At 37.9% G+C, this 25596-nt stretch overlaps 1 protein-coding gene across 5 annotated transcripts in view; it reads right to left on the bottom strand.

Annotated features, from left to right (window-relative positions):
- Positions 1 to 25596, bottom strand: part of LOC111872633 (WD repeat-containing protein 63) — a 65161-nt gene that overhangs the window by 4931 nt on the left and 34634 nt on the right. For 4 of the 5 annotated variants that reach the window (XM_023866716.2, XM_023866715.2, XM_033754773.1 and 1 more), the window contains exons 8-17: positions 19609 to 19736; positions 17222 to 17398; positions 15322 to 15450; positions 14651 to 14878; positions 13675 to 13819; positions 8809 to 8931; positions 6913 to 7043; positions 6596 to 6773; positions 6305 to 6420; positions 797 to 1267 (exon numbers count right to left, since the gene is read on the bottom strand). In XM_023866716.2, the coding sequence (XP_023722484.1) occupies positions 797 to 1267; positions 6305 to 6420; positions 6596 to 6773; positions 6913 to 7043; positions 8809 to 8931; positions 13675 to 13819; positions 14651 to 14878; positions 15322 to 15450; positions 17222 to 17398; positions 19609 to 19736 (1826 nt within the window). The remainder of the gene's footprint in view (positions 1 to 796; positions 1268 to 6304; positions 6421 to 6595; positions 6774 to 6912; positions 7044 to 8808; positions 8932 to 13674; positions 13820 to 14650; positions 14879 to 15321; positions 15451 to 17221; positions 17399 to 19608; positions 19737 to 25596) is intronic. The other variant, XM_033754774.1, reaches the window with a different exon arrangement.

Here is a 25596-nt window from a genome sequence, read left to right as displayed (position 1 = left end):
ATTTCATCTGAAGGTGTAACTGGAGAGAGTGGAAGAATGTCAGAGAAATGTACAGTATACTCATGAATATATGTGCACAGTTTATTCGGTTTGCAACTTATCCCTGCACCTTTCTGAGGCACTTTTCACAACCCTTCAGAGGGCCTCTTAAGTTTCACCAGTCTGCCCATCCATCAGTGTGCATGAAACAACTGAAGAACAGCTGGACACTTTCATGAAATATGACGTTGAAGAATTTTACAAAAGGATGTCAAATAACTTCAATTTTTATTTGGATCAGAAATTTCAATGATCACCTTATATGAGGACCGACCTCACGTGTAATTAGCAGAATCTGTATTGGAGCAAAAAATGTTCCAAACAAAAGTTGCAGAGAAAAATCAAACACACATTTTATATGATATACTCTCTCCACAAGTGTTATGGCTTTTGAGACAATTAAATTGTGTGCTATTGTCTACATTTTTGTATTAACAGAAAATATGTAGGATTACCTGTTGTTTTTTCATTATTCTTGCATTACTCATTAGCACGAATAATTGGGATAGTACTGTATATCCAAATTTATTAAGGGAGAATTTTCTTTGGACATTGCAATAAATAATAGTTTTATGAAACTGATAACAAACAGCTTCTCTTAATGGGTCTGTCACAGTAGGTACCCTATGCAACCAAGACAGAAACAGAGCCAACTTCCAAAATGGATGATAAGCAAAGCTAAAAGAAGATTCTCCAATAACCATTCTAAAACAGTGTTACAAACCTTCAGGACCAACTTACGTAACTTACAACTTACTCTAATAATTTCTGGAAACATTAAAGATATTCTTTCTGTCAATTTATCCTGTTGCTTCATCCTCTCCTCCTGCTTTAATCTTTTTTGTCTCTCATCCTCCTGGAACTTATCAAGTGGAACTTTCTTGTCCATTAGAGCTGATTCATCCAACTTCTTCTTCTCCAAAAGAACATCAGTCAGGTACTTCTCTTGTTCCAAATTCCAGCGTTTCATTGCCTTTTCCTCTTTCATGTGGTCTTTTTCTTCTTTGAGTTTCCCCATTTGTAGTTCTTTCTCCTCCTGTATCCTTTTCTCCCTTTCAAGCCTCTCCTTTGCCTTTTTTTCAGCTTCTCTCTTTTTCATTGCTGCTTGAATATCCATTTTCTTCACCTGTAGCAAATCAGCATTACATGCCTTCCATTTGTCCTGCCTCTCTTGTGCAAAATGTCTGCATTCTGTCTCTCGATGGAAGAACTCTGTCACTGCTTCTTTCTGTTTAAATAAACATGAACTTATATAACTTTATGACTATTTCATATCTTGAAAATATGTAAAACTGAGGGTATGATTTGAAAATATCTTTAATGTATACATACTAGTATGACTTTGAAGCTATGCACTGTTGGTGCTAGTAAGCATATCAAACATGTACATTATAAGCAACATTATGGGTAATCAATATTTGGTACTGAAAGCCCTTTTTACAATTCACCATATATTCAATTTTGGCTCGCACTGGACAACTATACATGAAACCTCAAGTTTCGAGTTGGAAATAAAATTAAAAATAATTTTTCTTAGTATGAGACTAATTAATTCTCCAGGAATGATGAGTACACTGATATGCCAGTTCTTTACTATAAATGGCTGAGGTAAAGGTAATGTCCCTGGGCTTAATTAATTAAGCAATAAGCTGTAAAGACATATGGGGGAGTGGAGGGATAGCTCCACCATCAACCACCGTTGAATGTTGAATTATAAGTTTATGAATGTATGTATTATGCAGAAATTCTTGATTACTGATCCTGAACATCATAACACTTACAAGAAAAATGTACTGGATGTACAATGCCTGTTTTTATCTCTATGACTTCTATTAGGTAAAGGTAGAGTTGTTCATGTACTTAATTAGTTATGCATTATGCCATGAAGACATATGTGGGAGTGGAGTCATAGCTCCACCATTCTTCACCTCAGCACTAGATGGAGGTGAATGGTCAGTTTCACTCTCTGGCCGCTTTAATTTGGGAGAAAGAACCCCTGATATTCATTGGACAAGAAGGTGGGTGGGCCCCAGAGCCAGGTTGGACACTGCAGAGGAGAGAAAAATCTTGCCCCTGCTTGGAATCAAACCATGGCTACCAGCCCGAAGCCTATTACTATACTAACTCTGTACTACAAATAGCTGGTCAAGAGTGAACTGCTGATCACTGTTCCAGATAATATATGCAATTTCTTTTCACATATTTAACTTTTCTCAATTTTGCTTTCACACACCCCCTTGTACCTGTCTTATCATACCATTCCTTGACAGGCAGCTCAGTTCCTTTCATAACAGTGAAATTTTAAATGAATGTGATTCTGAAGATGAGCGTTACAATCTACTGTACATGGCAGGTAAACAGTACAGTGGTTGCATATGCTAGTGTGGTGCTGAGCTATGGACTGAGGAGTAGAATTTGATTTCGAGTTTACAGATAAGAGGACAGCAGTGAAATTCCATGTGCTGTTTAAAAAAATACCACAAGTGTTGAACTGTTGAAGGAAGGCTTAGGGATACACATGTTATTGTATGGCAGTTTGATGGTGTATGCCATTAATAGTGGGTGGGAAGGTAGCTGACAGCTCTTCAGTGATGCCCAAAAATAAAAACTTCCAATAATCTGGCAGTGGATAGAGGTAAGTTGTAAGCTTCATGTCCTAGCCTCTTTATACCCAGAGAAAGAGCAAATGTTACACCTTAGAGAGAAGGCTGGGTCAGCCAGAAAACTGGTCTAGACATAGTTGTAATGAGAAGTCTGTTACTTAATGATGCTTTCAGTATAAAGATTATATGGACTCAATAGGATGATTAATGAATGTGGAGCAGCTGGTGGAATGAGAACTGGCAGGGGAAACTGATGTACTCTGACAAAACCCAGCCAAGTACCACTTTGTCCACTAGAAATCCCACATGACCTAACCTGAGATCAAGGCTGAGCTGCCACAGTGGAAATTTGGTGAATAACTGCCTGAGCTATGGGATAGTCCTCTCTCTTCCACTAAGGACAAAACCATTCACTGAGCTGTCTTAGCTCTTTAGAGGATATGTAAAATACACTCCATATAAAATTTTCAAAGCATTCTATGGAGTCTTTTGTGAAGAGCTGAATCAAGCTATCCTTACTCTGAGAAGAACATGTGAGCAGTAGATGTTCATGCTTTAAATCATAAATGGATGAGGAAACAGACTATATGCTAGAAATGCTATGCACTGTCTTTGATACTGTTTATCTTGTATCATTTTGATTGCAGCTGCAAATGACTCATTGTAATACGTACAAATTCCATTATCTTTCTGTTCTGGTAAGACATTCAGATGTCTGTTTTTAGTTCTCATTTATGGTACTGAATTGCGATGGTGAAATATACACTTGAGAGTTTTCTGTATGACACGTGAAAAATAAATCATATAAATCATGTAATAGAGAGTTTCACCATAAGTATCCTGGTATTCAAGTTCCAGCCTCATCAACAATTTGCAAACTGGTGAAGATACTGGGTCTTCCTTGGACGAGAAATACATTAGACAAAATTCTGTGCTAACCAGGAAAAGTTTGATGAAACTGGAGTAAAATTAGAACATTTGCCTCATAAATCCCTGACATAATACACTCTACCACCATAGGTTTCAACTACAACAGCATGGAGAACAACTACAAATTACATTACTGAAGTATAAGGTTAGAGGGGTTCAAGTAATGGACAAAAGTGATTACATGAAAAGATCGCATTTTTGTAACTGGTTTTTGCAGGCTCTACACAACAGTGTTCTTAACATAGAACTTAATATTTTCTTTACTGATGAAATTTGATTCCATCTGAATGGATATATCAATGCTCAGAACAAGAGCAGTATTAACCAGAGATGAATTGTGAGACACCACTTCATGACCAGGAGACTGGTGTGTGATGTGCTGTTTTTGCTATATTAATAGTAGAATCTATATTTTTTTATCAGACTAGGAAACAGATGTTTTGAAAATGTGGCACGGTTCAGATATTTGGGAACAACGATAACAGATTGAAACCTGATTCAGGAGGAAATTAAGCTCAGGTAATGCTTGCTACCATTCAGTCCAGAACCTTTTGTCTTCTCATCTGCTGTCTAGAAACATAAAAATTAGAATATACAAAACTATAATTTTGCCTGTGGTTCTGTATGGGTGTGAAACTTGGTCTCTGATATTAAGGGAGGAACATAGATTGAGGGTGTTTGAGAACAGGGTGTTGAGGATACTTGGACCAAAGAGAGATGAAGTGACAGGAGGTTGGAGAAAACTGCATTATGAGGAGCTTCATAACTTGTACTCTTCTGCAAGTATAATTAGATTGATCAAGTCAAGGAGGATGAGGTGGGCAGGTCATGTAGCATGAATGGGGGAGACAATGAATGTGTATAGGATATTGATGGGAAAGCCAGAAGGAAAGAGACCACTGGGAAGACCAAGGTGTAGGTGGGTGGACAATATTAGAATGGATTTTAGATAGATAAGATGAGATGTTATGGATTGGATAGATCTGGCTCAGGATAGGGACAAGTGGGGGGTTCTTGTGAACATGGTAATGAACTTGAGGTTCCATAAAATGCTGGGAAATTCTTGAGTAGCTGCTGAATTGGCAGCTCCTCCTGAAGGGCTCAGCTCCATGAGTAAGTAAGTAAGTAATTAATTAACTGAGTGGGATGTCACTAACATTCTTCTCAAGAAAGAGCTTCTAGAGATCACTGAGGACGAAGAAGGAACATCTGTTATTTTATACAAGATGGTGTTACAGGAACAGTGTTTATCATTCCATTTAAGATTTAAACAAAGTGTTTGAAGACAGACTGATAAGTCCAGACTGTGGCCTGCAAGGTCTCCAAACTTATGCCCTCATTTTATTTGTCATTAAAACTAAAAACGAGAATGTGTATTCAAACTATCCACCGGACATTTGATGAACTCATCATAACAGCTGTGAAACAATCACAGTCTCCAAGGTCAGTGAACTCAAACTAATATTAAATAATCTTTTCAAGAGGCCTGAAGTTTCTTTACAAGCATAAGGGAGACATTCTGAGCATATACTGTGATTCTCAGTTCTTTCAAACAATTTATCTACTTTAATGAGCATTCCTCATTACAATGCAAGACAGATGAGAATCTAGACTGTTTTCTCGGTGGGTAATGGCTAAGGTTCTGGACAACAAGATGATGGCAAGAGGGTCAGGTGATTTGGTTCTTTACAGAAGATTCTGTATAACCTAGCACCATACCAACTATCACAGCAGTTCATCAGTTACTCCTGCCAAAATGGTCTGTTATTATAATGTTACTTAAGAAAAATTACCTTAATATACTGTAACGTAACATGAGTATGGAGTACTCATCTGTGCTGTTAGGTCTCATGAGGTCACTCTATTGTACTGTACCCAATGAAGGTCCACTGACATAATTATAGGATTTTGGGTTTTCACGGTAATGAGGATTCATATTTTTATATTCTGGCTTACAACACTGTGTAGTTTGGTAGGAATAGGAAATACTCAGTTGTTAGGGCAATAATTGCTTTAACAAGGCTTGCAGACTAAACATAAACTCACACTCCTTTTTAGTTTCCCTAAAATTAATTGTGACAGATCTTGACCAACTGCATATGAATGTGGTGGTATTAAATAGTACCAGTGCAAGATTTGACAAGCAAAACATCGACATAGTGTAAAAATTTTCAGGTAAAGAGACCAATGATAGTCCACAAACTGTCAGTAGTGATAATATTCAGTTTTGTTCAGTAGCACCACTGAAGGGTTCATGTTTTCATCAATATCACCCTCAAAATTTTTGGCAGGCAATCTTCCAATAACCTAACGAGAAGACCAGTACCACTGTAGAGAAGTATATGAAAGAGAAAAGCATATTTCTGTTCAGTGCAGATCTTCAAGGAGAGTATCATTTAGATTTCGAGACAGGCCTGTAAGCAACATGTTATCAAATGTGGCATATTTTCACCATTCAAATATCATCATACAGAATTTTCAAACATAAACTGAATGTCTCTAACTTTAACTTCAAAAAATTCATTTGCCCACCATGATGGTATAGTTTATGGTTAGGGAATTACAAATTACAAAGTGCATGTGGCCTCTAGTTGCATGGTATCCATACAAAGTTTTGTGAAAATCAAACAATTGTTTTATGCATAATTACAGGAGAGTGACAAGCCAGGTTACACTAACAGGTAATAGAAGTTAAAATATTATGAAAGAGTGGCAACTGTTGTAAGACTTACATTTCTTGGATCACTTTTCATATGTTCCTGAGGCACAAAGAAAATCCGGAAGTTACCAGTTATGTCAGAGACACCTATAATATTCTGCACTGGTCCAAGTCTGCTGGGATATATACCTAACAAAATAAGAATTAATATGCAAACATCAATTTTCCTGTATGAAGCCAGATAATGTTTACTGGGAAAAAATTGAAGAGCGATTTTTGCCTCTTTCTTGTACATGATGATTAAAATAATTCATAATACACTGCTCTAATTATTTTAATTTAATATAAAACGTTTGTTACACACCAGTTAATGCACTTCCCGAGATGCTCTGGACCAGTACTGGCTTGTTGCTCTGTACAAGAAAATCCCAAACTTCAATGGCACCATCTACACGTGCGATGTAAAACATACTAGGACGGAATAATGACCAAGCCCCACTGGTCAACATGACAGAAGATGTTCTCCACAAGACTGGTACATTCTGAAGAAAACAATATGTATGTGATAGTGTTATACAAAGAACTGGTTTCATTATCTGTGTACAGTAAATAAACTGTAAGTTTCTCTACCAGAATGAACCTCAAATAAATTGCCACATAAAAAGGAAAAAGATTCCATACCTTAATACCATCTCTCCAGATACCAAAAACGCTTCCTCCAACAGTAAGAATCAATTTTTTATTAAATGGTGAGAGGCATAATGCTGATACTGAACCATCATGTTGATCACCACATGATTTGAATTTGAGAGCTAGAAGAAAAATTTTTGTTTTTAAATTCACAGTGCTGAATTGATTTTCATTAAAATATTTACCTCAAACACAGAACTGTTCCATGCAGCTGAAGGCTCATGAAATTAAATGGTATGTATGGAGTAAATAGAGATAAAAAGTATATAATCTGCGTACCTATCTTGAAAACAGCTCAACTTAATATTCCACCAAGATCCAGAAATTCCATCTAAAAATCTTTACATAATAAAGTAAGCATAATAATTCATGAAGCAGCCCATATGACCATCCTCTGTAGTTAACATGTTTCCCATATGAAATATCTGTCACTAACACCATAATTTACCTCTCCATAATCATCACTGACCAATGTAACAATTAATGCACAATCATCCCCAGAATTCTCACTGTTACAATAGGAATAACAATCTTTGTTTGGAATCACTAATATCTAAATTTTATGTCAGTTATTTCACTAACAGCATAATTCCTAGTGGACACAATATTGCCAGCTGGACAAACAAGTTCATGACAGACTTGCACTTAATATGTAGACATAAGCATGGACCACATAATGTTAAAAAAATACCAGCCCTGTGACCATAAAACAAATATTGTCAAGCAATTATAAATACTTAACAATGGCAGCATAAAACACAACCTCATGGCAATTATAGAATGCCATCAAATGAATCAACGAATGCATTTGCCATATAGAAAAACCTGGAAGGTTGCTTTTTATTCTGATATACATTGCCTTTGTTTCATTTAGCTTAAAAAAAATTTACACAATAGAAGCACCCATAACTAAAGCACTGTTAGCACCTGTTCACGCTGGTTCCTCGCTCGCAGATTCTCTTCTTTTTTCTTCTACCCTGAGGATGGAGGCGATATGTTCCTCCGAAATGTAGGTTAACACAATATATACACGGCGCCACATCCCAGAAGACTGCTTCCTTTATATCCACAAATGGATATGAGAATATTAAAATACCATATTGCAATAATTATTCTGAGATGAATATAAAGTAAAATTATTCATCCTCAGTGCACACCAAAAATGGAGAATTCTAAGAATTAGTCATGCCAAGTATATCCTGCAGTAGCACAGTCCCTATGTGCTGGGTATATGGGATGGTGACGGATGGTGTACAGATATGCTGATTTGAGTACATTAATGGTGCTGAAAATTTAGATTTGCTGAAAAGAAAAGTAAGATGGCTTTCTTCCATTTTTAAAATTCTTCTTTACATACATGAACTCTGCCTACTTAGAACATGTAAGTGATTTTCCAGTTTTGCTTCTTTGCGGTGTTGTTGCGCACTTGATATGTGATAATAGTTCAAAATGAAATACATTAGAGACAAAAATAAATGGAAGCATAATTTTTGTATTAAATGAAATTTAATTCTATTCATTCTTCATAACTAATTATACAGTTTTATACAGTGCTTCTGTTTTCTATAAACATGTTTGCTGGTGCTCTCATACTTGGTTTTAGCTTCAAGGTTGAAACATTGGATGCACTGGCAGGTGTTCACATTTGATTATGAGAAGTGTGCTGGTATGCATCAACCATTTGTCAATATGTGTACTGACTGAGAGAAAGATTGGGCCTTACGTACCATGCAACAAGTAAAGCATTTCATACAATATTCATGCCTGATGTGCAGGAAAGAGGTGCTAACATATCAGATTGTAGTAGTAACATAAAAGGGTGAACAAACTGTAAGACTTCCCAAGCCCATGTGCCTTTTGTGCATAAATAATGAAAGTTATTATTACTCTCTGAATTCATTTCCTCTCCAAGGTTGAATTCATAGCCTTCCCACGTAGCATGTATCACGTGACCTTCCATAGATCCAATGTACACTTTGCTCTTTGGGAGGCTTTTCACTTGCTGAAACTCTGGAAAATGCATTAATTTCTTATTCCTTGGGTGTAAAATTAGGACTCCATAAATTCAATATAAGTTTTACTTTTCAAATGATGAAAATCTGTATATATATTGTAACGTGTCGGCAAACCAGAGGAGTAACTTCGATGGAAACGTCAGAATAGACCGTTGCATAAGAAGTAACAATAGCAATACTGTAATTCCAACAGTGAGCCGTTGTATCGAGAACATCGAATCTCCACGGTGACGAATACGCGAAGCGTTCCCACAGAGACAACGCAATAACAATGGGTCATTGTGTAGGGAACGCGGAACCGACAATGCAACGTCTCCATCGCTATAACAGAGGGTTCGTTACCTAGCAGCGGCCAAGGATAAATAGTCCAGCTTGAAGAGAGACAGTCAGTCTCGGAATAGACTTCGGAGAAGACAGAAGTCTCGGAATAGCCGTCTAAGGGATTAGTCCTGGGATAACCGCCAGAGAAGCCAGTCCAGCATCGCCCAGTTATTGTGAGCAGTGAATGTAGCACTGCAAGCGTAAATGTCTGTAAAGTGTGTGTAAGGCGAGCGATGAGAATAAACTCGCTATACCAGACCTACGCGTGAATTTATTTGTCGCGTTATACGCCCAATACGTGACAATATATATATATATATTTCATCCATCTGTTTTTAAGGGAACTTAACCTTTAAGAGCCTGGAGACACCATATGGAGACCTTTAAAGCGTAGCCGAGTGGCCGTGTGACACTGTATGGGTATGCGCAGTCCACGCGTGCACACAGTGTTTTAAAATCTAATTTTAAGATAGAAATTCATGTTCTACTTACATTATTTTTGGGCACCCGCTTTATAAGTAGACAGTCTTCCCTCCTGCGTCATCTAACTGAATGCTGCTTTCGTGTGGTACTGTTGGAAACATCTGGAAATGAAGAATCTGACGTCGCAATTCAATCACTTTTTCCGGATGTAACTCTGTTTCCCATGCGAGGAGCACACATGACACCTCAGTCTCGTATTAAAGGAAGTCGGCCAGTGATGTTGAGTGGTCTCCTCTAATCGAGATATCGCCGATGATACAGCAGGAGGTCAACCCATGAACCGCTGAGGGTGAGGTGGACCCCTTGCAGCATGTTCCAGCATGTTCCAGCTTGTTGCACACAAGGGCAAGATCAAATTCTCTGTGTGACAATTTCACGCCACAGGATGACAACAGGATGAAACTGTTCAGAATCGTCAGATCCAGGAGATGGAAAAATAGTTTATTTGTCCATTTCCAGGTCTGACAACTGATGCTATAACTGTTTGCCATTCTGTCCGCTTTGTCGACATAACCCATGTGCTTGTTGTAGTCAACAACAATTGATGGCTTGATGGCATTTCCATGCTCATCACAGAAACTGCCTTCTGCTGGAGGACAGTGTACGAAGGGGGACCCAAAAATAACCANTCATGCACACTCTTTGTTCCTTCTGGTTGGCCATCTCACTAATCGCCAAAGGGTTGAAACAGGAACGCACACAACAGAGCACCACAGACAAACCACTTAACTCAGACTGACGCCAGCTCACTAACAGTCGCGGGAGACCCCCAGCTAACACCACCTAGCAGCATAACTCGTAACTACAAAGCATGCGCGCGCAACAGGTCGTTTCCGGTTATTTTTGGGTCCCACCTCATATGTTTGTCAGTATGTAAACGTCACATTTGTCCTTCCAAACTAGTGCTGTCAAGTTCAGTCTCACACTAACACGAATGTCACCTTTCTTCAGTTGAAATTGTCTTCGTTGAAAATCGTCAGACAAGCCCTTCCGATTAGGTCTGACTGTCCCGCAGCATGTTATGTCCTTTGTCATCAGTTTGTCAAACAAGTCTGGTGACAAAAAGGAATTCCATGTACAGTTTGTGACCTACGCCCTCAATACGTCTGCATAGGTCCCTAACTGTAGCAGGTGTCGCTGTCACGTCTTGGTCGGCACGTGTTCTGTCTTTTCCTAGGTAAACCTTCATGTCATAAGTATACCCAGTGGCATCACAAATTTTGGAGATTTTGATTCTGACACGTTTGTGTTTCTTAGGAATGTACTGCCTAAAAAACACCCTCCCTTTGAATTTAACAATTATCTCGTCTATGGTCAAATGTTTGGAAGGGTTATAATATTTTTCATATGCGTCATTGAGAGTGTCAAAGATGGTCCAAATTTTCCATAGTCGGTCATAACCATCGGCATTCCTGTCAGTTTCTGTTGAGTCATGCATCGGCAGTGGCTCTATTATGATGTCATGGGCTTCCAGCCCGTGTGGTCTACCCCTTCTCCCCTTCACCCCTCCCCATGCACGTACTATGTCATGTGGAGTTGCCCTCTCTCCTCCCTTCTTCCCCTGGGAGCCTTGCTAGGAAGGGACAAGTTATTGTGAGTTGGAGTTTTTAGTACTGGTTATGGATCCATAGGGCTTGCTCGCAGCACTGAGCCAGCTGGAGTGATCATCAAATTCCTGTTCGGCTGGGAGCCCAAAGTTGGTTTTGGTTTAGTTAAGTCGGCTGGTTCACGGCCGGCGAGATTGCCTGCGGTCACCTATCATTGGGGGTTGTAGCACGGCAGCGACTCTTACCAGTTTAGTTAAACACGTGTTTGTAATATATCTGCATATTTGGTTTAGACTCAGCCTGTGGCAAGGCTAAAAACATAGTAGTTATGTTTCCATGCAACCAAGGCGAATTGTTGCGCCCGTAAATATGGGCCATTCTGCCCAAGTTAGATGCCGCTGTGTGCGAGTGTAAATGTGCAATTAGTTGATTTGTTTTGTTAAATTCTTGGGCTCGTGCATTGTAACGATAAAATTCTTGTCTGTGGTTATGTATTAGTTATGTTTATTAAATTCTGTTATTTGTTATTATATTGATTGCCATCATTTGTAACTAGACTTACCTCTCTGCTAGCTTGTATTCCTTACTCTAGCTTAGGGAGCGTGTGAGCACAGCATGGGAGCCGTATGACAGGGCACCTTTCCCCCCCCCCCCTGAGGAAAGGTAGATAGAGCCGGAAGGTGCCGGAGAGTGTGGGTGTTCGGGAGAAGGTGCGGCCGAAGAAGAGGAGGAGTAGAACCAGTGTTGGCACACTGCATTGCTGTCTGCAAAATGAAGAAAACGAAGAATGTGTAGAAAACGGTCGCGCTTCATTGTGTTAGAGTAGAAAGGCATCGCAAATTGTTCTACAGTTGACCAGTAGTCCTTTAGTCTGTTTCTAATGTCATGTCCCATTTGAATGATTATTCCTAGAAACAGAAACATCTCGGAATCAGGCCACAGAGAAGGTCCGTCTTGAAGTCTGTCTAGGTACTGGTGGTAGTACCTGTTCATCTCTTCCACCAGCAGATGGATAATCCCTGCAAAGTAGAGCATAAAAACGCAGAAAGGGGTGGAATCCTTATTTACGTGTGGAGCTTCATTGATATTTAACCCCACAGCTCCACCGGAATAATTATTCACACCCCTCCTGCCATGCTAGTCTGGTGGTCCCCAGGTTGCCAACGAAGATGATGGGTCTTCGTCGACTTCGGTTTCTCAGCCCCTTGCTTCCTCGCCACTCTCAGAGTCATCTGTACCACAGTCTGAATCGGTGTCATTTATCAGCTTCCTCTCAATTTCGGCTTCTTCCATGCGAAATGAGGCCATGGTGGATAGTTGAAATTGCGATGTTTTATAAGCATTACGAACACAATGCGCTAGGCTTGAACATTCTGGTAATGCAGGGGCTATTCTGAAAACAGTACCTCTGTGTGGCTAGTCCGAGATATATACAGTCAGAGTTTCTGAAGGACAAAGTACGATAAGACTTAGACCACACTCCTGCATACAGAAAGGTTCCGACGTGACTGGAGAATGTGCAATACAAACATAAACTATCACCCCTTTTGCCAGATAAGACATCGTAAGACAGGATGTCAGCAACATGCATTTATACTGCAGAAACTGTGTACATTTGTGGACAGATGCTCGAAATTGGGAAAAAATTTCTTTTTGGAATCAGTGTAACAATTTTTAGAGATTTTTAAATCTGTAAATTACAATATCTGATTCTATATTCTTTCTAGATAAAAGCAGCATTTATTTCATTCGTTTATCACAAAAATTGTAGAAATCACAGTATTTTCAGTAGCATGCTTACAATTTTTAATACTCTACAGTGGCAAACATTTAAATTAACTCCGGCCTTCTGCCATTACCGGAATTTAAATTGCCCGTCTCTTAAAGGTTAAATTCCAACAATTTCATAATATATTGTGACAGACTGGCTAAAATCTTATTAGCAAGAACTAACACAGGTTACTGTAACAGCAAGATGGGGATAAATGTCTGCAGAAGGATGAAACAGATCTTTGCTGAAGCCATTGTGAACCTACTGGTTTAGGGATAAACATAAGACTAACTCAACTCACTGTTTCTCAACTATGATTCTCCAAAGTTGGTGCAAACATACTGTGTCATTCTGAGTTCCAAAGTGTTTTCATCTGTTTAACAACAGTTCACAAAGGGTGATAACAGTAGTGCTGCCTTCTTCAACCACATGTTTTATCTCATTCGTCAGATTGCAATTTGCTTGTTAAACTGTTACAGCCTTTATATTTCATATTGTATTCAGATATGTTACTGTGATTTGTCAGAGAAAACAGTTCTAATTTTAATATTTTATCTCACACGTATACAATTTATTATGATCAGCTGCTTTTAGATTACTACATTCATGCTTTTACCTGGTTTGTATAAAAGCCTCTCTGTCATATTGAATTTCCTTCTAAAACCAGTTTGTGTCTGAAGCATGTACCTTAATGGAAACGCTTCAACTGCAATCACTGAAAGAGGCAGGCATCCTTTGGAGGAAGGACTTTCAGCAACAAACTGAAAAGAGATTATAATTAATCAGTATTTATGATTTATAATAAAATTTGCTTTATATATTACAGAATTTGTTTTTGTGCAATCAATGACAATGGTACTCTTTTCTAAAGTTTATAGTCTGTTTTGAATAGGACACTCTAGTTCATGTAAACTAAAAGTGCTGAATACTTTCTACTATCCATACTGATGGAATATATGGCAATCAAAGATTAATATCTTAGTTTAAATCCTGTTTTCTTTTATTTTAATTCATTTAAATCTAAAAACATTTCAGTCCTAGACAGATCATCTTCCAGGTCTGAGGGTTATGCTGGGCTTCACAGTTGACTAAGTAGAAGTAATGTCTGTATCTGAGGGGTCTCTGACTGGAATCATAGCTTAGCAAATGCTCATTCTGAGTGACAATTTTCATGGGTTTTATCAATCCTACTTTCTTTCACATCATTTCCAAACCACCATTTATTTAATCATCATAATTATCTACGTGCATACATGATTGAACTCAAAATAAAGATAATTTCTAGAACTATTCATTACAATGTGCCACTCTTACTGCGTATCTATTATGTACCTCATACATTTTATCCGCAATTCTGTCAACCTACAAATTTCATTATAACTAACTAACTACCTGATTAAAAGGAGTAGTCATTCTTGAGATGCTGATATTTTCTCAGCTGATTAAGAACCTTTTATGGAATGTGAAGTTTTACTACAGTGTTCACAACAGCCTGTCATTGGTCCCCATTCTGAGGTAGATATATTCAGTCAAGACTAGAAGGATCATGCAAAACTAATCCTGGAAACCCATACTTTTGAGGTAAAATTTACCTTGTAATGCGGTTTAAGAACTGCCATTTGTTTATATGACAAAGCACCTCTCTGTCTAACCATAAATTTATACTCTCTTCTTCTTTTTGGTTTCATTTTGGGAGGTCTTCTGCTCCCTCGTGCATTAAGGTCCCAGACAAAAACTGAGCCATCTTCGGAGCATGTGAGGAACTGCAATGATGTTGGTTGATTTGATTTGAGTTCTTGGTACCTTCCAAGGTGTGATATCTGAAAGAAAATTATATTAGTATATACTCAGTTACCCAACATAAAAGGATGTCTCACTCCTGAATGGGATGGTCTCTCATTATGGCTGGCACACAATTTCAAATTTAGATTTCAATTTATCTTCTTTTAAAAGCAATAAAACTCAAATCCTTTCATTTTCTCAGCCACAAAGAATCAGTGCCCGATTTTAAGAGTATCTGAAACAAATTACGCAGTGTACATTTCCAGCATCTCCTGTAATGATAAGTTATATTCAGATCTGTTTCATGCAGATGCACAAGAATAATATACATTTAAAGAATACGCTGTGTACAAATTAGGTCAAGTACAACTATACAAAGCTTTTGTCATTTACGTACCCCAAGTACACTAGACAGCAGAATTTTGTTAAGCAACCTGCACTACACGATAATCTGAGAACTGTGCTTTAATTTGTGTTATACCTCATAATATGGAGACAGCCATTTGATATCCATTATGCTGCTACTGTGGGAGAACTCAAGGGAGGATATCAAAGCTGGGTTCACCAATCTATTCCTGGTAGTAGGTCTCGTCCAGCCCATTAGATCATGCTGGAATGACAGAAATACAGAGTGATGTAAAATTAAACAAACTCTGCACGAAATGGTCATACAGGGTGTCCGAATGAAATCTAGCTAAAATAAAAAATCGATATCTCGAAAACTGCCATAAACATATCCAGTTTATGTCATCGGAAGGAAAACTCTGGAATTTTCTTTCATACCCGGCTTACGAGCATGTCCTAGCTGATGACCTTTGGTGAGCTCAGTAAAGATGTCAACACCACAGTAACAGGTTCAATGAGTGTTGTGGCTAGCAGAGTTGCAATCTCTTACGGCTGTCCAGTGTTGTTTTGGAAAGCAATATGGAAGTCAACCTATTATACTGAAGAGCATTCGGTTGTGGGACAATTTTTTTAATTTCGCTTAGTGGGGGGTGTTTCCGATTGGGTCCACGGCATGGGGGTCACTGTTTGGCCTGTTGTAGCCTGCCCCGGGCGATTATGATGATGGAAAATTTGGTGGAATGAAGATTGGCAGGGGAAACCTAAGTACTCGAAGAAAACCTGCCCCAGCGCCACTTTGTCCACCACAAATCCCACTTGACCAGACCCAGGATCGAACCTGAGCTGCCGCAGTGAGAAGCCAGCAACTAACTGCTTGAGCTATGGCATGGCATGTAAACTTTCCTGGAAAGACATGGACCTCTGAAGAAAATGTCAATTGCATTAGACAGGCATTCCAGCAAAGTCTGAGCAAATCAATTCATGCTGCTTCATCACCTTAAAGCCCGTGTATGGGGCACTGTGGCTACAGTAACATCAAACATGCTTCAAGCAACATGAAACAAGGTCGAATATCATCTGGATATGTCATAACATCAAGGGAACTCACATTGAAATTTATTGAGAAATTTATATGCTCAGGATAGACTCTGATGCTTTTCCTTTGTAACGGTATAACTCATAAATGTATATAATAAATGCTTTCTGCGATATAATTGTTTTCTTTTGGATAGCTTTCATCCAGAAACCCTGTACTAATACATTGAAATCCAGAGAAAAAATATTTACTTTGAATCCACCTGGTGATGATCTTAAGGCTGATACATGCAGTGGTATGACCTATCAACAGTGAAATATACAGTGGTATGGCATAACCACAATAAAATCAATACTCACAGTCTCATTAAATTAATTTTCTCTAGTTTTATTTTCATTGTTAAGGGGGTTGTTGTGTGGATGGCCACCATATACTGTGATGGAATTGGGAAAACGTGTCTATGGAAAAGAGCCTGTTATATACTTGACTAATTGAAAAACAAAAAGTACAAGAAAACACTACTCTAAATCCATTATAGATAATTACGCTTTAGTGATCTAGCAATGCTCAAGATTGCTCAGCACTTTTACTCCCATAAATGAATTTGGTCCACGTCCAAATAACTTAAAGGAGTTTGGTCATTTACAGCTATGATCTCACAACGTCAACATTTTTCTTTCTGAAAGCATTTTGATTAAGCAGTTTGGTCTTCTGTCACTAGATGGTGCACATATGTGTTGGATATCCTACATCATTGCTATTCATTGCTTTGCTACAAAATGCAGCCAATTGCTAGTGTAATGCTAGAAATGACAGGCTGGGCAGTAAGTCAGCTGCAGAGGTGCTGAGAGTGAAAATGTTAGCACCACAGAAATATGATGGTATCAAAATTATGAAGGCAATGTTTATATTAATATGGTGCTGGCTCATGATTAGGCATATTCCAGGAGAATGTTATGAGAGTGAGGGATCAAAACTTAGTCTGGCTTCTTACACTCACCAGTGCATGACGATATTTTAACTTGTCATCTGACAGTGAAATGTCTTCCTCAACCTTCAGTTTATCACACAGGTCCCATACCAGAACCTGACCACTGCTACAACCACCAGCCATCAGGTTCTCATTATATGGAGAGAACTGCAGTGCATGAACTTTTCGTGGACTTCTCAGTAGTAACTATTTCAAAAGAAAAAAGAATGATCATGCTTATCCAGAACCAGCAATTAACTTAAGGATTGTTATTATTCATAGACAACTATATGGATCCATGAATATAAATAACTTCATGAGATTTATAATTCACACAGCAGGAAATATTCAGATATAATGTGGTAAGTAGGTGCCAATCTTCATGGAGCCACAATCCAGAATCTGGTAATCCGAAATAATTTTGATATATCATAGAATCAGTCCACCAAAATATTAGGACAATTTTATCTTTGACATGTGCAACACATGCACAAAGAATTAGGCAGATCAACATGTTTAGTGAAATTAAGTGTTATGGAAAGCTGATTCAGCATAGGGTGGGTACTGCTTCGCCATCAATTTAAGCTTTGACAAGGGGGATAATCTATATTGAAATATACACGATACACAGTGACACCCCCCATTAAGATTTCTTTGGGAAGCAATGGATTTGAACACTAAACTGAGATCTCATATGAAGTTATATTAAATGGGGGTTCCACTGTATAGAGGAACACACACAAAAGCAGGCACTCCACTAATTAAATGTAGAACTTACAACATGCTTACTAAATTCAATACTTCATGCAAAATTAAAAGAACAAATGTAAAGGAAAGTACTTCATATCTGTTACACCTACAGGCCTACATAACCAACAATCAAGTCATTTCTGCAATGATACAGACAGACTTGTATTAATAATCAGCCAGATGACTAATTCATCCATGAGCTACACTGGCAGAACCTCATGTCTGAGATATTCTGTTACAGCAGATAAAATTAAGAAGGGTATAGTAAAAACTAAATACCTGCAAGCAAATCGATAACCTTCTTTTGAAATATTACGTAGGTTGTACCTATAGTCATGAGCAACTTTTTTTTGCATGCAACCTGAGAACAGGAGATGAAAGAAAGTATGGTGGTGGGTGGAACCAGCTGTTGTGTTAACCTTGAGTGTCTTGTGATGTCAATAGCTTGCACCACGTGACCAGCATCACTCCTAACAAAATGGCTGACAACGATGTCATTTTGCCAGCGTGCTGTCATCGAATTTCTCATGAAAGAGGAAATCCCTGCTGCAGAAATTCACCAGAGACTTCAGGGTGCTTATGGAAGTGTGTGCATTGGGGCGAGCAGTGTTTGAAGATGGGAACACCAGCATCGAAGATGAGCCTTGGAACAGTCATCCTCGAACAGCCCCAACTGAACGCAACAAGGAAAGAGTGGATGAGATCATTCAAGATGACAGGCATGTGACTGTGGGCACAATAGCCTGAAAACTTGGAATAGGGCACAGTGCAGTACAGGAGATGATTGAAAGCTTGGGCTATAGGAAAGTTTGTGCTCGTTGGGTCCTGCAGTTATTGACCGAAGACCACAAAGGTCAGCGAAAAGCCATCACCTCAGAACTGCTGCAGAGACATCGATACGAAGGCGATGATCTTTTGCTCTGTATTGTAATAGGTGATGGAAGCTGGTTTCACTATTTCGAGCCTGAAACGAAATGGCACCATCTGCATTCTCCATCAAAAAATGAAGGCAAAGACAGTGCCATCAGCTGCGAAGGTGAAGGGCACAGTCTTTTGGGATGCAGAGGGGTTTACTCTGGCCGAATTCCTAGAACCTGGGCAAACCATCAATGCTGCTCATTATGTCCAGAAGCTGCACAAGCTCCACTGTGCATTGCATAATAAATGTCTGGGACAAAACATCATCAAAAACATCCTGCATGACAACGCTCGCCCCCATGCTGCTCGCCTCACATTGGAAGCAATTGCAAAGATGGGGTGGGAAGTTCTTCCACACTCCTCCTATAGCCGTGATCTGCCACCCCACGACTACCATCTTTTCGGATTTGTGAAGGATCAGCTGCGTGGACAACGTTTTGAGACAAGGGAGGCAATTCAGAAAGCAGTGCGTCAGTGTCTTCGGATGGCTGGAACAGAATTTTACAGAAGGGGAATTTTCAAACTCCCAGAATGCTGGGAGAAATGTGTACAAAGAAGTGGCGATTATGCGGAAAAATAAAGAAAGGTCTACAAATTGAGGTGGTGTATTTGGTTTGTCAATAATAGAGCACGTTACTTTACAAAAAAGTTGTTGCTAATGACTTTCAGTATGACCCTCGTAATTTCCTCTTTGGGTATTAAAATATATACCAAAAAATCTGGGTTCCTTTACGATCTGCTATACTTACTTTAGGATTAAGGGCATCCATAAAGCTCCAAATCAGTACAAGATTAGTTGAAAAAACATCCTGCAGAATTACATCATTCTCAATGCCATCATTTTGCATATGATCAATGTATGCACATGCCACGACACCTGCCAGAAATCATCCAAATATACCTGTGGTGTCTTACAGACATGTTTAACAGTCAAAATAAACTGTACACAAAATAATGATATTACTAAACAGGTAGTTATCTAAACTGTTCAAATAAAATAACCTTCAAATTTACCATAATGACACTACTAGCCTCCAGCAGCATTAAGAATATATAAATATAGGAAAATAATTAATTGAGAGGTAACTTAATATCACAGAAAACATTTTCATTATACTTCTGTTCTTTTAGTTCAATGTTGATATTTGTGATTTATGGATTTGTAATCAGTGTGGTTTGTTTATTATTTGAACTATACATCTGCACCTCGCTCCAAGACCACCAGGTTGTCTCAGTTTAATTCTGAGTGGAACATAAGCTACAAGTACCAATTCTAGCTTAATTAATAATATGACCCAATTACAACATAACAACAACCAACATGTTTCGGCCCTTACAGGGTCCTCATCAGGGTGCACATCTTCTTTGCTACTAATTAACATAAGAACTCAAGGTTTTCCTATTGTTGAACACTCATCCTAAAATTGTTTTTACAATTGCTAAAAATCAAGCATGATAACATGCAATATCACACACTGTGATATTGTAGTAGAGAAATATTAGCACACTTTTTGGGGGGGGGGGCCTAGGACTCCTTGGGCGAGTGATCAGCTTGTTGCAAGGCCTCTACCTGTAGACAAACACAGAAAAACGCACACAAACATCCATGCCCTGAGTGGGACTCAAACCCACGATCTCAGCTTCCAAGCGAGCGAAGACAGTGCATGCCTTAGACAGCTCGGCTACCGTGACCGGCATTAACACACTTATATGTACCTACTATTATATGCAGCCTGTATGTAATAAAATAATCTAAAATTCTTATATATACAGGGTGTCCCAGGAGGAATGGACCAAACTTCGGGAGGGTGTTCCTTATGTTAAAGTATGCCGATATAACCCAAAAACACCTATGTCCAAAGTTGAACGGTTACGGAGATAATGGCCAGAGAAGTGTGAAACTTTGACCGGTGTTACACACTTGTTGATTACCAAATACATATTAAAACTGGCAGGAATATGTGGATTCTGTAATGTTAATAATGTACGTAACATCAAACTAACTTGTGAGTGACGTGACGCCATAAAATTGAAGTACAAAATCCTCGCTCGCCATGTCATAATTGTTCTTAGGGTTTCCAAACAGTATACATGACACATGACTGGCGGGCGATGACGTAACGTGCTTACTGCGCGTTCTGGTATTAGCCAACTACATATGTACGGCTAGGGTGAATCACGGAACTCAAGGCCAAACAGAGATAAGGCCGCTGAGCTGATAGGTACAGCGAATTACAGTGCGTGGACCCAACAGAAGACCACACTTTTCTTGGGCCATTATCTCCGTAACCGTTCAACTTTGGACATAGGTGTTTTGGGTTATATCGGCATACTTTAACATAAGGAACACCCTCCCGAAGTTTGGTCCATTCCTCCTGGGACACCCTGTATATATATATATTATACATAGTCTATAATAAACTTTTGGTCTCTTCTCTCATTATGTTCAGGTTATTGGAAGCACTGCTTTCTTGTTCTTCCATCTGTTACCTACCATCTTCCCTCCTAATGAACATGTAAATGTCAAAATTGACATGCTGTATTTCCATGATAAAGAACAAGTTTGGATATAAGAACATCTCATGAAGTAAAATATGGAATAGTTAAAGGGGGAAGTTGCTCTCACCTGTCTCATTTACAGAGTGCTAAATATGAGTCTGGTCATGTTTTTGTCATGTTTAACACTCAACTGTGCATAGTACAGTGGTGTTGATTTTCCAGCATTAAGCTTGTGTCTGCAGTCATTAGGTCCATCCAGATGCATCCAATTAGAGGTTAATGTTTTAAGTATTTTTCTCATCAAAAGTTTACTTTGTATTTTATGTAGATAAATATGAATACTCTCTTCAGTATTCACATATTATCCTTCATCTGTATGGCCAATATTTTAATTGTATGTTCTATTGTGCCATGGGAATGTCTGTTATTTAACGCATATACAGAAAGTTTAGAGACATCCTTATTATATGTGAAGCTCTGAATATGTTCCTTGAATCCAGTCATGAATATTCTGCCAGCATGGCTTATACAGGATTTGTTGCATTCCATGCTTGCTAGTTTATAAATAGCTGCACTGTTATATGTTGCCAGTTCTGTTCTTGTTTCGAGTATATGTTTTACTGCAATGTTGGTTCTTAAGGTTATTCTGATATTTGAATACATGAAGAATTCTGTGAGAGTACTGGTACAGTTTCTATTAAATACAAATTCCACCCATTCCCCTTGAGTTTTCATATTACTTTGTGCACAATTTTCTTCATGCATTGTCAATTTATTAGTGGCTTCTCTATTTAAATTTAGAATCATGTTAGTATCATAACCTCTGCTTCTACCTATAGTAAGAATAATCTTAAATTTTTTAGCATTTTCATTATTGCTTATGGAGAGATTGCTCATTTCACGTGATAAGCTGTCAATTTGTGTTCCAACCATCTATAGAAAATATTATATTTCAGTATCCTGTTGCACTGCTTAAACATTGAATTCAAAGACACCAACTTAAAAATAGCATTCCACACACATAACACAATACAGAACATACTAAAACCAGCAACACAAATAGACAAATATGAAGTGGCATATAGCAAAGAAATGTTTGGATTGCCCACTGGGATACAATGAATAAACAGGATTCATTTTCAATGTCAGATATAAAGAACATCGTTTAGCCATATAATGTGAGAATGGTAATTCAGGATACTCAAACCACATACACGTACTCATACAGGCATTACATGGAACCATAACAGAAAATAAGGACATCATAAAAACAGGGGAACAAAGGAACCTTTCAAATACACCAGAGAAATATCATATTCATTTAATAAGTAAAAGCAATCTACACATGAATGACACTTAACACAGATAACTATTATCAGGTATTCGAAACACTAAGCCAACTCTGCACCAGACAGCAGCAAATACCAGAAACAAAACGATACATAAAGAACCAATATACCAACAAACACAGCATTCCCAGTAACCTTCCACCATCCACAAAAGCCACATGTAAGTTCAACTATATCTCACTTGTAAGATTTGAGGCTTTCACGGCGGTGACTATGAAGAAAGCAGTCTTCTGGGATTTGGCACCGTGTATATGTGGGTTAACACCACATATACACGGTGCCAAATCCCAGAAGACTGCTTTCTTCTTTATATCTCTCTTATATACATAAATACTTCCGTCTCAAATGAACTTTATTTTTCATTTACTCCTCCCATTTTTGCCCATACCTGGCCATCATCAGGCTACTGTTTATCTTGCTGGAACTGTTGCACTATATTTTCCACTGTATTTAAAACGAATTAGTTCCAAATTAAAATATATGAATGTTGTTCCATTTTTTGTCATCCATAGTTAAAAGATGTTTGTTTGAGCGCATCACTTATTTTTCTGTTTTCTTGCGCTGTTTCCTCCTGTGTTAGTGTTTTCTGTAATGTGTAATGGGTAATGTGTGTTGTATTATTGACTTTCATTATTGTTAATTTTTAAATATTTGGTAGTTGTTTAATTTTATTTACGCATACTGTTTAGTATAGTTCTTATGGATGTCATTGTAATGTTGTTATCATTGTTATTATCTACAATATGCAAGAATGTATTATTATGTAATATTTGTTATGCTCTTGTGTTTGTGTGTTAAATTGTTTTAATTCCTACATGCTCCCTTGGTTTGTGTATTACCACATGGTTGGATTAGTTGAGTGTGTGTGTAACTTAACTATTATGAGAGTTCAAAGTCAAAGTCAAAGTCACATTGTGACTGACAGTCAGTCGGTCAGTCAGTCAGTCAGTCTTGAGAGTTCAGTGTGATTGCTTCCACTTTTATATCTTTACTGGGGATGTGTGTGCTGCTATCTGCTCTAAAATTCATTTAATGTCTCAAATATGGGGTTGTATGTGGTGATATATGTGTCATTCATATATAAATTATCTTTATTTATTTGATAAATATTATATTTTTCCAAGAAGTTTAAATATCTGCCTTTCCTTCCAGTTCTTATAATATCCATAGTGTCTGTTATGGCTCCATATGTATGTCCTGTGATTGGTATGTGGTTTGAATATCTGGAACAATGTGGAATTGCTGTTGTAGTGTCTTCTGGCATGAATGTGTTTTTTATATCCAATATTAAATGTTCTTCTTGTCTGCCTAATGTATATTAGTGGTATGTCTAGGCATTTCATTTGGTAAATGCCACTACTGTTATATTTATCTGTTTGTGTATGGGGCTTTAATATATTTTGTATTGTGTTTTGTGTGCGAAAGGTTATTTTTACTTGCATGTTTTTAAAAAGTTTGATAATTCTTCTTACTTCTTTGTTGCTATATGTAAAGGTAACCCATTTTGTTTTGTCATGCTAGGGGTCAGTGTGTGTGTTTGTTTTGTGGGGGGGGGGTTCCTGATTAGGTTTGTGTTGTATTCATTATTCTCTAGTATGCATTTTATAATGTTCATTTCCATTTCTTTTGCTCTTTTATATATACTGTGGTGTGTAGACCCATTGCTAGACAATGCCCTAGACATACACGTGGCCAACAGTATAGGAACAGTGTTTCTATGCCCACAGATGGACCGTTGTTATGCAGTGCATGTGATGTGATGTCACACAACAGTACGTGCATGAGTTGCAGTTTATATTCCCTACAGAACGGACAAATACATTGTAAGATGAGGCACTGGCTAAACAATTAATGTCAATACTATACTACATCCATACCACAGGCCTCCAAAGCAGTTTATTACATGTACACAAAATCTAGAATATACAATTACGACCGCGGGAATATAAAAATTGCAATAACCAACAACTGACTTGATGATATAAAACATTGTCCGAAGAGTCTTAACCTTGTTCTACCCTATAACTTTCGTTTTTATATAGACTACTCGTAGTTCATTGTACTTTTATGCACCAGTACTGCAGTTCAGTGGTGTGAATATGTTAATCATGTATTTGCCTGGCAATAGCTTTAATAGCTGAAATATGTAGCATGAGCCAATCTTGGCCTTGACCTTGACATTGTTCTGTTTGTGACAGATTTTAATGAAGAAATTGTAATTATGAGAGGCTGTAACTGAAGTGTTAAAAATCTAATCATCTGAACTAGAACCCATCATTCGTACCACCTTACATGTGACATACTGATGTCAGAAGTTGGTGGCTCAGGTTGTATTGGATTCTTCAGCAGTGGTTACGACTGAAAATACATGACAATTTGGTGTCACTAGTCATGCAGGCACAAACTTGTGATAATGCATATATGAACCACATACTTACATTAAATAACAAACATAGTACTTGGTATTAATATTATACATTCACAAAACGCTATATAATTCTGAAAAAAAAAATCACATATAACACAACTGCTCACTGCAATAACAAGACTCTGTACAGAATCCACACTACAATTCAAGAAACTAAAGAGTGCTAATAACACAGTATACCAACTGAAAAAGTAGAAACTTTCAGAACCCACACTTCAATTTCAAGACTTGAGTGCCATCAAATGAAAAAGTAAAAATGCTGTAATTAATTTTAATGAAATTCATTAATAAATTAGACTTAATTTTAACCAAGATCTAACAACGCTTCAGAATAACAAAACAAAAATAATACAGAACAGCAACCATGTATATAATCAACCTGATGATGAACTTATAAGTTTGAAACATGTTGTAGAAGAAACAACTATAATACATGACAAGGTAGCTTACAATTAGTATAT

This window comes from Cryptotermes secundus, unplaced genomic scaffold, assembly GCF_002891405.2.
Source record: "Cryptotermes secundus unplaced genomic scaffold, Csec_1.0 scaffold3532, whole genome shotgun sequence".
Classification (NCBI taxonomy): domain Eukaryota; kingdom Metazoa; phylum Arthropoda; class Insecta; order Blattodea; family Kalotermitidae; genus Cryptotermes; species Cryptotermes secundus.
Note: the sequence above shows the minus strand (reverse complement) of the source record. Positions and strands in the feature narration are given on the sequence as shown.